Below are 15,583 nucleotides of genomic sequence, written 5' to 3' on the forward strand. Positions count from 1 at the left end.
AATGACAGATGTTACGAGATCCAACATACTCAGAAATTTCTGGATATTAAACCACGATACTGTGGAGAAGTAGATCAAAGCAGTCAATCTAAGTCTCAATCCTCCAGCCTCTACCTCTGTCTCATCTCCTCAACAAGCACTCTCGCCTCTCTAATCCTACCCGAGTTCATATAAAGCCGCGATATCGCGCCGAGCATAACCCCATAGGTCTGCGTCCCATCAAACCCTCACTCACCAGCTCCTTCCGGAACACCTTCAACTCTCTAACAACGCCCTCATCCACCTTCTTCCCCCAGCCACTGGTTTTCTTGCCCACCCAAGCCTCGCTCATCCGGCGATACGCCTCGACGTGCGTGGCAAACTCTCTGCGCAGTGTATCGGACGTGGGTGAAGCGTGTATACACGCGCGACACGTGCATGTGAATGCGTAAGGCACGAGTGCGGCGCGTCGTACGGAGACGGGGAAGTAAACAGGGCAGTAGCAGTGCAAGAGCTGTTTTCCCGCTTTGATTCCCCGCGCGGCGCGTATATGGAACACGAAGGAGGCGAGGTCGATGCGGGAGCGGTTGTTGGGCATTTAGCTTTGTTTCCGATATCCAATTTAAATAGTTCGGTTTGGTATATGCGTGCCTGTGGTTTATCCGTGCTACGATCTTGTATACGGCTGTGTACGCTTTGTCCGTCCCCTTCCTTTCGTTGCCTAGTTCCCGGTAACCAGCCCGCATGAGGCCCATTGTGATGGCCAGCACATCCTCAATATCGCGCGCGAGCGCGGTGCTATCACTGTTGATATCCAAAGCGCTGGCTGGTTTTCCTATCGCGTGAAGCCGGCTGTTGATGACTGGGATCACGATCAGCGGCCGCTCGGCGAACATTAGCGCGCCTGCATTAATGTTGTGCGTCGCAAACACGCCTAGCCCCATCTCTCTCTTATGCGCCTCTGTATCGCCCGTCTCATATGCCACACTCAAGGCTTGCACTCTCGGAAGCGCTTGGATACTCCGGCGCGTTCAATACGCGCGTCTGCGCGTCCCCCCAGCGCAGTCCACTCACTATACCCACCCGCAGGCCTGTCTTGTACGTGTCACATTTGGAGTGTTTTTAAGTTGATGGGGGTACCGGGAGTGGTATTGGTAGTTGATGTGGGTGATCGCTTTACGATAGGGTCTGTGATAAAGTAAATGGATGAAGAGGATAGATGGGGTGGGTATAAGCGCTGCTCGGAATTGTGAAGTGAGGAGCTGGATGTGGATGTACCGATATCACCGTTCTGGTCCTTCAACTTCGCCTCTAAATCCACCTTTACCTTCGTATGCGCATGCTCATCGACGTCTCCATCAATCCAAACATCCTCTATCCCGAGCGCGTGCTCATTCAACCCATTTTTAGCATTCGCTTTCCCATTCTTGGCTTTTGCGTTCGTGTCACCTTCCCCCTTCTCAGACGTATTCCCCATACTTCTGCTGCTCACCTGTCCAAGTCTGATATTCAAGTTAAACAAAGAATAACCTTTCGATAAGATTTTAAAAGAAATGTTGACGCTGCTTTATGCGTGCCTTTGAGTCTTTTTCTGTCTGGTGAAAGGGGGCGTGCAGGAGCAGGAGCGTCTTTAGTTTCTTTAACGTTGGTGTTGGGGTAAGTAAGGGGATATGCAACACACGTTTCTTGACTTCATCACAATTTGGCTTTGTTAATTGCAAATCGATCGTGGCCCCGTTCTATTCGTGGTTCACGGTTTTTGGTTTGTGCTTTGAGCGTGAAGATATGCAATTTTAGCTGTGAGATTCACATATTTGGGTTTAGTCTTGGACCAGTGGTGGCGGCAGGAGCAGGAAATCAGGAAAAGTGTCCGCTCAGGAAAGTATGGAACCCGACCGATTCTGATCTTGTATTCTCGATACCACACACACACACGGGCACACACACATAAAGCCACCCGGTAAGATTATACACCACTGTGGGGTATTATAAGTCAGTAAAAAGCGGAAGAGTGAAAGGATGAAAGGGGGAAAGGACGGGAGAAACATACTATCGCTCAGAATCTCTGCCATTTGGTTTGCCACTCATACTCGTCGATTGACATTGCTCCTCGGAGTCTTCTGCATTATTCTCATTGGCTTCCTTAACCCTGATCAAAAATCAAACCAAAGTGCAGAACAACCATCAACACGCAGCCTCATGTACCTACCGGATATTACTGAAATAAGAAAATAAAAACTCTTCAACACTGGGTACCGTTGGAGCCCAACTCTAATCAACTAAAGAGGGAGAAAAAAGAGAAAAGTCAAGAACAGAAAGAGGAGTAATTGCTGTGAGAACTGGATGTGCACGTACAACCATTTCTTTTCCTTTAACTAGTTCCACTTTGTACTCCCGCGGCATAGCCGTTCATTGTTCCAAATGGCTAAAGGAAGAATTCGAATTGGACGCAATGCCCTTTCAAGAGACGAGGCTTCAAGCACGAGGAAAGTATACGCATATATGCATAGTAGCCGACGGTAGCCTTCATGGTCTGAGTTGGAAGTCAATCCATAATCGTGTGATAGTCTGGGGCTGTGAAATTCGAACGTGGGAAAAGCGTGCCCAGACAGACATCAAGCAAACAATGGCCAAATATCATCCGGCAGATTTGCCGAGTGATGGGCCCGACACTTCCCATTTGAAATGGGATTGCTCTTCCAACACAGGTTGGTGGAATGATCTTTTATTGACCCTCCAAGGTAGAAAATAGGACACGGATCGAGTGTTAATCTCTGGTTTTCCTCATTGCTGCTAATCTAAATATCCACCCTTCATCTCGATCCCCTTCCCTCCCACCTCACTCTCTCTGACATTCACACTTCACTTTACGAGACCCCACAACTACCACAACCCAACCAGTAACTAACACCCCCCCCTAACAACCCACCACATTCTGCGATGGCGTGCCCATCCCATTGATTCTACTAAGGGGTCTTGATAGATCGATGGGGGAATGTCTGGGTCTCAACCATGACATGATTTTGTCCTGTGTATGCCTTCGAAGGGGTCCTTGTGAGCCGAAGCAGGTACAGGTTTATTAAATAATAAATCATGTACGAGTCAATACGGTAAAAGGTATTAGATTATAGACAGAAATCTTATGTACGATGTGACTGTGATATTACCTTCAGGATACCTAGATAAGCGTAAGGAATGTTCTGATTGACTCTCTTATTTGAATCGTCCAACCGGCAGTGGAGCAGCTTGTTAGATGCTCCGTTCATATGGGTATCCGTCCCAAATGGGAAGAGGTGACCATCCGAAACTAGATATCACCTTGAAATATCGCTGTGCACGTCCCCATTGTAGGACGTGACGGAGTGATCAAATTATGCAGAGAAAGGGGATACCATCATGTCCTAATCAGCGGATGGTGCCAGAAGACTTTTCTCACGACTAGTATTTCCCAAACAAGATGTCGTCAATTATAAAGACCAACCATCATTTAACGTGCGGTCGTTCAAATCCCTTGACATCTATAACATTTGTGTCGGTCCGTTGACTTGCATTAGGACAAGCCAAAGCTTTTCATAAGTGTTGTCTGACCTAGTGCGTTGCTGGACAGAAATTCTTCTCATTGTTTGGCATTATGGAGGCCTCCCAGCCTGTCCCCTTGCTGCTAGGTGGGAAATTATTGCAATAATATGAAGCGCCCATGATTCATCAATATCTTTGAAATAGGTCAATTATTCTCCAGGGATTCCAATGCTTTCTCTCCCAACATACGTCTTCTCATCGCATATGACGTTCTTTATATCACAGGCTTTCTTTCATTGGCAGTTGTAGTCCTAACTGCATACTTCTCGTCGGCAACTCATAGAACCTCACTATGGTACCTTGGTGTCACATCCTGGGTCATTATTGCATTTGCAAACATCTTGCTATTGGGGCAGCAAACAGGCCCAGAGCCGAATGTCTACTATTGCTTGGCTCAGGCGACCTTGATATATGCATCTCCTGCATAGTAGGTTACACATTACTATTCCATCCGGTTTTCAACATCTAAAAAATGGGCAGCGCGGCTGTTGTCAATGCGGCATACATGATACAGGTACGTCCGCAGATTTCTTGTGCTTCATTTATTCTCATTCCATACACAAGGCATATTGCTCTTTAGCTTCGTCAAGATCGAAGCAACTAAGTTGTCGTCCTGCCTTTGTTAAATCTGTGCGAATAGGATATTCCTTTGTAGTGTAAATATCTGACTCTAACATGGTTTTAGCTGCACGCAATATCAGTCATGATCTTCTTCAGCCTTGTACTGGAGATCCTTATTGTAAGTTAAACATCGCAAAAAAGGAAGTTATGTATCAATGATTGGTTTAGCTTGGCCTTTCCCGGAAAGAGCTCATCCAGAGAGACCCTTCTGGGATGTATTGTCACTTGAACTCCCAGACACCGTAAGGATCATTTACGTGTAACTCTCCAACTCTATTTCAATTTCAATTCAGAAGTCGTGTTACTGCTGCGGTCACCATCTTGGGCATGTCAATTATATTGATAATGGAAGGTAACACATATTTCTTCTAGTAGCACCTCCGATAAATTTAATCTCAATATTTTGTCTTAGTACTCATCTTTCGTCTTATTCGGCAGACGACTGAAGGTGTTAAAGCGGCCTCTCGGACATCCATGAATATACGGCAGGAGGCCTTCTCCCGGGAGGTGTTCACTCGCATGGCATTCTTCAGTGGTTGGGCATTAATATGCATAGGGTAAATGGCTCTATTTCTTCACGCTGAACCAGCCAATACAGATTAATCATTCTACAAGGCTGTCCTTTATCCAATATCTACCAGCTTCCAAAGTCAACAACACTGATGCTCAAATTGTGCAGGCTACATGTACGAAGATTTTTCATTTACTCAACTTCTGGACAGTGCGAACACTACTCTGACGTTTTTGTCTACAAGTGCCATGCGTTGCAACACTAACCTTTGGATCGCAAAAGGTAAGAAGCAAAGGCAATGTTTATTGTGGTTTTACATACCAATGACAATAAACTCCAGGACGTTTTGAGTGTATATATCAAACCAAGAAAGAGATTTTTGAGCCTCAAGTTCAACAAGAATTTAGCTAGCGACATATGCTAATCTTTTTCCAATCCTTTTGCCAACTGAATCTTTCTTACAATGTGTCTGTCGTTACATGATCGTGGTTCATCTTTGAAAGATGATTACTTTAAAATGACAAATGTAGCACATATGTATCATTTTATAAACGGGGGCCGTGCCCATCAATGTGCAGTGTAATGCAGCAAAGGAAGTTCTCAAAGATGAATCTGAATGCATGTCGAGAGAGTAACAAAACAGCATGCAATTACTGTAGGAACTTATAGGTATCATTATCTGTGCACCCAATACGTAGAAATTTTGTTTAAAAAGAAATTGTGATGGAAATGACAAATGGAGATTGGAATTGAGCTAGGCAGATAGATATCAAACCGTACCCTAATTGACATGGAGAACACGATAAACATTGTAAACGCTACTATTGGAACAACTATTCACTTACGGTAAATAAAAGAAAAGTGACGTGCACAGTACAATACGTCGCAATCCCGATTCATATTGTCCTCCAGCACTACTACTTAACTGGCTTGGCAAGTTCCTGGAATCCTTTTAACATTGAATGAAAATGAAAAAAGAATGTCTACACACCTAAATATAAATTGCTCAGCCAGTGTCCTTAAACTGCCGTATTGAAAGGTGTGAAAGAACCAACTTGGGAAAAATGACAGATCGGCTAGGCCGGTGATGTACCACGGGCGCATCTTTACGAGTAATTATAACATAAGAAGACCTACCCGGGCCTAAAATATATTCATGGATCGACATCTTCGCCTACGAACGAAAGTGGAGCTATCCGTTCCGTTTCACCGACTCGCATGTCGACCATAAGGAGCCACTCACTCGCTATGAGCAATCGAATCAGTGTATTTTGGCAGATCTCCTTGAAGGCCATGGGTTTCTCGTCATCTTACCTTTCGACTATGCACCCATCCCGCTCCCATTGATATTGATACATCTGGTGCTAAGGGTATCTTTGCGTAACTTCTGCAATTTTTTATGCCCGCCAACAATTCTACTATTTTTCTGTTCTCTAAATTTAAGCTCCGGTTGTCAAACTTTATCAATTGAGTGTTTATAAATTTCGAGCATAGGCATATTGTCATATCGATACACCTGTAGTCGCACCCTGAAGTCTTCATACCCTGGCAGTTGCCAGGTGTATGGGAAGTATCTACGCTGGCAACTGCCAGGTGCCACAATTGAAGTCTTCAGCTGAGCGATGGTCAATACGACCAAACAAATCCCAAACACGGTGAGCGGGGCCCCGTCGGGGGCGAAAAATGGCTTTGCTCGTTGTTCGGGCGGCCGTTTGGGGCGGGAAAAAATACGTCGGGGTCGGCTCGATGAGCAGACCGCATCGGCGTTGTTTGCGCGGCGTTATGGACAGCGGGCGGGGTGGATGGGGCGGGGCGACGTTGGATGACGCTCGCATTATTTCTGGGTGATTTCCCGATTCGGGTAATAGATCATTGATGTACTGATGTAATCAAATTGATCATCACCATCAATCCATCACGCCGCGGCCATCGATTCAGCCAGCGCATGCACCGTGCGCGCGCGCGCGTTGAAAATGCGCACTGCTCGTTGGCCTGTAGGTCTTTCGCGCAGACGCTTTGTTATGAGACATAATATTACTAATAGAGGGACGTCCTGCGACGCCGTATGCTCACCAAATCAAACAAATGAGATATCTAAAGGATTACAATGCATTATGCAACACATAGTATCTTTACATGTTTCTACATAGTTGATGGACATGGCACATATTTTGAGTGACTATGGATTAGAAAATATAGTAGTAAGATGATCAATACATGAGTAATTTGGTAATACTTGTCAAATACAGTTCATGTAATGGCTTTTGATGAATGTTGCTACTGTTATATCCACTGGCACTTGTTGTGCCCTTCCTGTGCCACTCTGGATGCTATATTTGTTTGTATGTTGTTAAGAAAGTTTAACAATTATTGCTATATATGTAGATTCTTATGCACGACTGTAAAGGATCGGAAAGCTTGCTCGAGAACACTTTATTATCTCAATATCTAAAAATAGCCACATTTCCGGACGCTCTTTCCACGTCAATTCCAACAGTAAATATTCAATTGGGAAACATCTTCATGTTGAAGTTGAAAATAAAATTATTGCTAAAATAATGTAAAATCATTCTATATCCAAATATACCGTGAAAAAAAAATGGATGCCTCAAAAGGTGTGCTTCAGGCTCGGAAGGTCGACCTCAGAAACTACTAAATCCATAAATTCATCCAACAAGATCACCTTGTAGGATATTACAACACACGGTATAAAGTGTATATATTTCAATTCATTTTTAAACCAGCTACATGTTGGTATCTTTTTTTTGATGTAATGTTCAGAATTGCGTTCAGAATTGCAAAATTACATAGAAAATTTTGAATCCGAGATCACCAAATTAGATTCCGGCACTGTATATGTGCTAAATATTGAGTGAGACAGCAAATATAACACTGTTTTTGTCTATACTTCCAAGATGAATACTCTGTAGAATAGGTTGGTTACTCATATGCCCTTTTATTTGATCTCGAGTTCATCAGAATGTGAAAATAATCAGTGACCCCTTCTTTTTTGCATCATTGATACTGGCAAAGTAGCAGCAATCCCATTTTACATTAGATATTCTTACTATATATTGCTATATATGATCACATAAACGAGATACAGGCCTCTAGTGACATTAGTAGCCTATAGGTTGAGCTAAATAAGTTGTCTACTCTGTGCTTCTGCCAGTCAAGGTATCATATCACTGTTTTCCCAAGCCTACTCAAGGTAATTACCACAGCAGACTGACTGAACTCTACAAATGTGGGTCAATATTACCACTCACCACTGTCGCATGCCTGTATAGGTAACCTCTATGCTTTATCTGCGCTGCAAGAGCGCCGGGATAACGAGCAGTGCGCGTTTTCAATGCGCGCGCGTGCACGGTGCATGCGCTGGCTGAATCGATGGCCGCGGCGTGATGGGATTGATGGTGATGATCAATTGATCACATCAATACATCAATGATCTGCAACCCGAATCGGGAAATCACCCAGAAATAATGCGAGCGTCATCCAACGTCGCCCCGCCCCATCCACCCCGCCCGCTGTCCATAACGTCGCGCAAACAATGCCGACGTGGTCTGCTCATCGAACCGACCCCGACGCATTTTTTCCCGCCCCAAACGGCCGCCCGAACAACGAGCTACGCCATTTTTCGCGCCCGGCGGGGCCCCGCTCACCGTGTTTGGGATTTGTTTGGTTGTATTGACCATCGCCCAGCTGAAGACTTCAAATGTGGCACCTGGCAGTTGCCAGCGTAGATACTTCCCATACACCTGGCAACTGCCAGGTATGAAGGCTTCAACTAGCAGCTAAGGCTGATCGATAGCTATAGACCAAGTCAGGATGGGGAAATTGAGTTATTTTAAAACGGCACAGTTGCCATGATCGTACGTCAACCTCAAGGCCACCTAAGGCTATACGGCCATACTATAGCATTAAATTGCATGGTGCACTGTTAGCAGCTGTGTAACTATGTCTTTCTCTTTCTTTGCCGGCCTTGTTGTCCTCGCTATCTTCTTAATTCTTCTTTGGGCAATGACACCAATATTCAATCCTAAGACCACCTTTGCTACTTATCGCTTTGCTCCGTGCCCGTCCCTCGTTCCCGTCCGAAGCTATGACGGAAAGGGTGGAGTGGAGTACATTTCGCTCAAAAGTCTGCTCGATACCCACTGTCCTAGCCTGTTTCTAGGCTACAGGCCATTGTGGTGGGTAGCAAAGTACGTCATGCTGTTAGCGCAAATACAATAGAAGATCTAACATTCCCGCACCAGTGGCCACCTTCAGACTCTATACAGCGCCATAAAGCAGTTTTCAAGAGAAGATCAAGTCTGGTATAAAAGGTAAGCCAGATAGTTACGCTCATTGTTTATTAACAGTGTTTTTACTCGTAATTGCAGGACTTATCTTCGCTTAGCCGACGGAGGAACCTTGTATGCTCTCTTAAGACAGAGTTTAGGGTGTTTGTCTCACTATTATGCATAGGGGTTTGGATTTTACACCCTCAGAGGAATATGGAGTAAGGAAAGATGCCCCAATTGTCGTGATACAGCATGGACTGACGGGCGGTAAGTCAGTGTGTCTACAACGTCGGGATACTTGTCTAAGTGATTGTTGATATACCCAGGCTCACATGAACCTTATATTCGAGCCGTGCTGAGTCGCGCATGCCGGCCAGTAGAAGAGGGTGGGCTTGGCTACCGAGGAGTTGTGATAAACTTCAGGGGATGTGAGTATGATGGGCGTTACCATTCATGAAGGCGTTTGTTCTAAGCCTTGAATTAGGCGCGGGTGTGCCATTGACCTCACAGCTTCTCTACTCTGCGGGATCTACTGACGACACACGCCAAGCGCTGATGCATATAGTACATAGATTCCCGGACGCACCGCTTCTCGGTCTCAGCTTCTCCCTTGGGGCAAATGTTTTGACAAGATATGTAGCTGAAGAAGGCGATCGGTGTCTCTTGAGATCTGCATGTGTCCTCGCATGTGTGAGTGATATTTTGTTTTTCTTTTATGAGATTTGAAAGCTAATTCACTTCATATAGCCTTGGGATATGAAATTTAATGGAGATAGGTACGTTCCCAGAATTTTGGCTTATCAACTTACACACTCAACAAAAGTTCAAAACATTTTAGGCTCAACGCTGCCATTCTCGGGAGACACCTCTGGTCTAAAGGAATGGGGCGCAATATGCAAGCGCTCATTAAGCAACATAAAGACATCCTACTCTCCAACCCGGACTCCCCAACTTACAAGGTCACACGGCGTGTGCTGAGCATGCGCAACCCAGCCCTGAACGAACTAGACAACGTCTTTACCGCCGTGATTGGGGGGACTTCACCGCCGTTTCCTTTCGAGGACGCCGCCTCGTATTATACCTGGGCATCCTCGCATAAATGCCTTGACAAGATCAGAATACCTTTCCTCACAATTAATGCGTCGGACGATCCGGTGGTTAAGCAGGTCCCGGAGGAGTGCAGCAACGGCCTGGTGGTGCTCGGTCTCACTCAGGGCGGTGGGCACCTGGGCTGGTTCCAGTCTGACGACTCGTTCGACGTTCGCTGGACGACGAAGCCGCTGCTCGAGTGGCTGCGCATGTCTGGCGACTACCTTCTCGGAGATCACGAGCGCATGAAGTCATCGTTGTACGTTGCGGACGATGGCTTTTTGAGGGACGCGAAAAACCCCAGGTTGGGCTGCAAGGTGCTCGAGGTCAAAGAAAACTCATTAATAGACGGAAACGCGGGCCAGCAACAGGTTTTTCGAGGCCAATTTCTGTAGCTGTGTGAGATTACTCTGGATTAGATGGGTGATAAAGCAAATTGTTGGAGATTTTCTCGTTAGGCTATAAATTTTGTGTATTTAATATTTAGCATTTGTAGTACCAACACTTTTTATCATTTTGGCGTAATTTCTTAAAGAGATTCTCCTGTAGCAAATACACCCCCTGTTGCTCACTCGCCTTGCTCAGTACCATCGAAATCGAGCGCCTAAATTGGAAAACCTCCATTAATTCATTGATTGAAGTCTCCTAGCATCCATACGTATATTCATCAAACCAAACCAAACCAATGCCATACATATACCTGTCTACCGAGCGGTGGCTGTAATATCGTTCAAGGGAAGGGTCCAGAGTGTATTAGCCCAGAGGCCCTCGGATATAGACTAAGATACGCCGGACATCCGAAGTGTTACATCTTTTATAAATTATATATAGTACTTGTAACTCTTCCATCAAATAAAGTCCTTGTCGCGCATCGAACTTTAAACTCCCGGAGCACTTCTGGATATCTTTAGCAAGTTATTTACCGATGTGGATTGCCACAGTCGCCGAATGTCTTTGGTAAGGGCCTTCTCGGCTCAACATCCTCCTAAAAAGATGGACGAAGCATGATGTAGACTCATTCACAAACAACTGCAGACCTCATTGCTATGTGAACAATTGCAGTTTGTCGTGATATTGTAGTTATTTCAAAGTTTCAATGACCTTCGAGGGGACGGTTGGGTTATGCCGATTTCACATGCACAAGTGGCCGTCACGGCACGTCTTGCTTCAATCAAGAATACACGCATACTGATTTTCTAGATTATTGCTACTACGGTACGCGATATTTACGGCATTGTACTTCATCTATGTAGACAACAATTTCAACATCCGGGAGATCATTCCAGATGTCTGGGGATTAGTCATTCTCAAGCTCTATACATATGAAACTCAAGCGTTTGTGAGTGGGTTCTTCTAAACTTGGGTGGCGTCTCATTCTATTAAGTACTCCTTAATTTCTAGTAAGTAATAGGCTCATACTTATGTCCTTACGCTCAAAGTTTTGGAAGCAAATCTGTACACAGTTTTTGTCAAAAGATGGATATCACGATAATGATAGCCCCGGACAAATAACGCTGACTTGCCGCTATTGTAGAGGTGCCAGCAGCAAGGAGAAACACAGAACGTTACTGATGTGATAAAGAGGCACTCCACATCTTTTCTGATGCAAATGGACGAGACGTTATACACCTCCAATATGGCTAATCTTTCGCCAGTTTTTTTTACCCCCAACTTTAAACGCCGATTGTGAATACAAGACCTTCTTAATTGGCCTCTCGCAGTGAGGCCGTGCTGGAAAGATCTGGGAGCGATAACATGTTTAGCTTTGAATCTAGGTCCAGTTTCAAGTTTCCTCTGCTCAAAACAGCAGAATGCCATGGTCCGGTCGTTCTGGTTTCGTCCTGCCGCCATCGGGAAGTGCGTGCCGAGCAGATTGTCTGTTACTGTGACATCATTGACTAAGCGGCATCAATAATCCGCTGCATAAGATATATTTCGCTCGGATTAAATTGCACTTTTTCGGAATGTGCTAAATTTGAGTAGAAGTGAAAGGAGGAGAAGGTGACAGAATATCCGAGTTATCTGATATTCCGTGGGTGCGTAGGGCTTTGGCGGGTGGTCAGGAAAGACCAAGTGAAGGTCACGAGAAATGACCGGATTCGAAGTGAGACACGCAAAGCGCGAGTCGTGAGGAAACGAAAGCGAGGAGAAAGGTTTAGCCGCCAAAGGCCTGAGCGCTTGGATCGAACCACGTGGAAATCGCAAACGAGAACCAACGGTGGCAGTACCAAACACTGGAAAAAGGAAAGAAAAGGGAGAGGAGGGTGGGCTCAAAAGAAAAATCGGAGGCGAGTCGAGGGGAAAGACGAGATGAGACTGGACGAGTCTGAAGACGAGCCGGTAGGGGAGAAAAATACGAGGACAACTTTTATTATATAGATGTACAGAAATTAAAGAATCAACAGAAGAGACTGGGGAGGTATGACAGGTGAGACCTGACAAGTGTCAGGTTCAGGAACCGGAAGACGTTAAGACGATCATTAAAACAGAGAAGACAAAACTCAAATAAGCAATCGTCATCCTCGCTGCTATCTTATCCATAGATGAGTGCTACGCACTCATCGTGGAATAAGATATATTTCGCTCGGATTAAATTGCACTTTTTCGGAATGTGCTAAATTTGAGTAGAAGTGAAAGGAGGAGAAGGTGACAGAATATCCGAGTTATCTGATATTCCGTGGGTGCGTAGGGCTTTGGCGGGTGGTCAGGAAAGACCAAGTGAAGGTCACGAGAAATGACCGGATTCGAAGTGAGACACGCAAAGCGCGAGTCGTGAGGAAACGAAAGCGAGGAGAAAGGTTTAGCCGCCAAAGGCCTGAGCGCTTGGATCGAACCACGTGGAAATCGCAAACGAGAACCAACGGTGGCAGTACCAGACGGAGCGCAAGCTCACCACCAACGCCGTGGGTTCTCGGGCCACAAGGAAGACCCAAGCAGAGCTGAGCACCAATGTTAGAAGAGGACGGACGTTGATATCAAACCAGATGTCAAGAAAATAAGCATGATTTAATTGAGTGAACACAGGATAAGTTTATACCGGAATAAAGTAGCGAGAAGGGAAATATTGCAGCAGAGAGTAGGTAAATAAAGTACAATGGTCTATAAGTTGAGAGAAGCAGCATTGGAGAGCGAGGATTGCGAGATGTTACAGTTGATGCGGAATTGTTCGACAGAAGCGGAAACATTATCTAGGTTTGATTTGGAATATGCAGCAGATGTACAGGATGGGATGATTTCAGCCATACGGCGCCAATAAAGAAGGAAAGCGAGCGAGGTCCAGCCACCGGTGGCGGCCACAACCTGGAGAGAAAGAGATAAGAGATATGAAGGGAAGGAGATGAAGAGAAATACCTCAGGAGGGACACCGGCAAGGAGGAGGGTAACCGCACCACCAATGCGGAAGGAGTGGCCGGATATGTGAGCGAGGTTAAGACGGTCCCACACTTTGCACACAAATTGCAGAAAAGTGTGTTTGTACAAGTGGGCCCAACCCCCATTGTTGGTGCGGTAAGCGAAGAGAGATGATAAGGGAGGAGGATTTCTGTTGATAATCATATGGTTGAGAAGAGCAGAGACAGGGCACAGAGCATCTCTGCGGGCAGTGATGATGATATCTGCGCCCTCCTCGTGTGTGGTTTTGGTCCAGGGGATGTGGAAACTAGCCGAGACGGCAGAACCATTGATATAGCGAAAGTTTATGAGAGAGTCGGAGGCGCAAACGTTGAGCAGTGGAGAGAAGGAGGAGGCAGACTTGACAGTGGTTTCCCCAAGACGACGACAGCCGAAAAAGGTAACAAGGGCACAAGCCCAAACTGCCGCATCGAAGGGTTTTGAGATGTCGATGGAATTGCGGAGGGCAAGAAGATGTTCGATGGAAACCGGAGCACGCGGAGGACGCTTGAAGGCTACACCAGCCTTACTGGCTGCTTTCCGTGCAAGAGACAGCCATTCGTTGTCTCCGTGCCAATCAGCCCCTTTGAGGACATGCCAAGCTCTGACACCGGCAAGCCAGGATTTGACTGTATTGCCAGAAACGCGACCGGAGGCCCAGTCAACAAAGGCAGTAAGGGTAACGATGGATGCGGGCATGCGGGAAGGCTCGGAGATGGAAGATTCGTCGCAGAATTCATGAAAACGTTTGAGACCTGCCGCATAGGTGGATTTTGAATTATCAGCGAGGGCCCGTGCCACGAGGTCGTAAGCCCGGTCCACTACAGCTGGGGGATGAGATGAGGACAGGTCCATTCTGTGAGACTGATCAAAAGAGGAAGTCCAAGAAGTGAGGCGAGCAGCAGCAGGAACGTTGGGGCGGAAAGGATGAGATGATGATAAAGGGTTTGATGAAACAGGAGGAAGGTTATTTAACACGGGAGGTGAAGAGACCTTAGCTAACGAAGGGGAACAGGATGGTGAGGGAAGGGGTTGTGAAACTGGAGAAAGTACTGGAATCTGAGGGTTTAAATAAGAAGAAGGGGATCCGGGGGGAAGCAGGAAAGGAACAGGGCGAGGGTGAAACTTTTTGGAAGAAGATAGAATTGGAAGTGAAGAAACTTTAGAAGGGAAAGAAGAAGAAGAGCGGCTACGACGAGGTTTACTAGAACGTACAATTTTAGAAGAAGGGGGGTCAGAAAGCAAAGAGGAAAAGGGATGAGATTGGAACTGTGAAATGGGGATGTTTGATAGCGACACGCGGCGCGGAAGGGAAGTCGAGGAAGCGGACTCCCCACACGTGGAGCATCGGCCTTCCCGAGGCCCTTTATGCGAACAATGCATTGGGCAGGAAAGAGGAGCGGAGCTCGCCAGGCAGCGAGAAGCGAACCTCCAATTCAAAGCCGAGAGGACCACCCAATCCGCGCGAGAGGGGGTCAGCAGGATTCTCTTTGGAAGCAACGTAGGATAATTCTGGAACAATATAAATGGAAGAGAGGACAGCACAAGAACGACGGATGGAGAGGTTGATGTGAGGGTTAGCACTGCGGCCCTTGGTAAAGGCGCCTATAGTGCCTTGATTATCTGAGTGAATCAGGAGGCGGATGTTGGATAGAGGTAAGCCCTCAATGATGTAGATGAGGAGTTCAATAGCGATGGTTTCCAGCCAACAGATGTCGCGTCGGCCAACCTTCCAGGAAGAGGACAACTGGAAGGCCGCCCATTTCCCATCAATAACAATACCAATGCCCCAGGAGGTGCTGGCGTCCACGAAGATCTGTCGATCAACGACGGGACCAAGCGGTGAAAGGAGACGGGTGATGCCCACAGAGGATAAAATGGGAATCCACCAACTGACGTCTGTCAAAACCGATGGAGGGGGGTAACGGCTTGCGTATTCATTGTCATTAAAGGAGGCAGCGAAGTTAGAGAGGGAAGGGAGGTGTGAACGACCAAGGGGATATACAATGGTAATGTAGCAGAGAGAACCGTGCAAACTCTCCACCTGACTGAGTCGACACCGATGGCCACTGAAATTGTCAAGGAAGTGACGAGCGCGGGCGAGGAATTTTAGGCGCTTAGGATC

General features: G+C 46.3%; 2 protein-coding genes across 2 annotated transcripts; one reads left to right on the forward strand and one right to left on the reverse strand.

Moving 5' to 3' along the window:
* Window positions 1-110: 110 nt before the first annotated feature.
* On the reverse strand, window positions 111-577 carry JR316_0013360 (uncharacterized protein; the record flags this gene model as incomplete). Its single annotated transcript, XM_047898969.1, has 2 exons — window positions 111-209; window positions 236-577. 2 exons carry the CDS (start codon window positions 575-577, stop codon window positions 111-113), a joined length of 441 nt encoding a protein of 146 aa, XP_047742517.1.
* Window positions 578-9,432: 8,855 nt separating this feature from the next.
* JR316_0013361 (Putative esterase) lies at window positions 9,433-10,463 on the forward strand (the record flags this gene model as incomplete). Its single annotated transcript, XM_047898970.1, has 3 exons — window positions 9,433-9,669; window positions 9,727-9,755; window positions 9,818-10,463. 3 exons carry the CDS (start codon window positions 9,433-9,435, stop codon window positions 10,461-10,463), a joined length of 912 nt encoding a protein of 303 aa, XP_047742518.1.
* Between the last annotated feature and the right edge of the window lie 5,120 nt (window positions 10,464-15,583).

The sequence above is a fragment of the Psilocybe cubensis genome, chromosome 13 (assembly GCF_017499595.1).
Source record: "Psilocybe cubensis strain MGC-MH-2018 chromosome 13, whole genome shotgun sequence".
Classification (NCBI taxonomy): domain Eukaryota; kingdom Fungi; phylum Basidiomycota; class Agaricomycetes; order Agaricales; family Agrocybaceae; genus Psilocybe; species Psilocybe cubensis.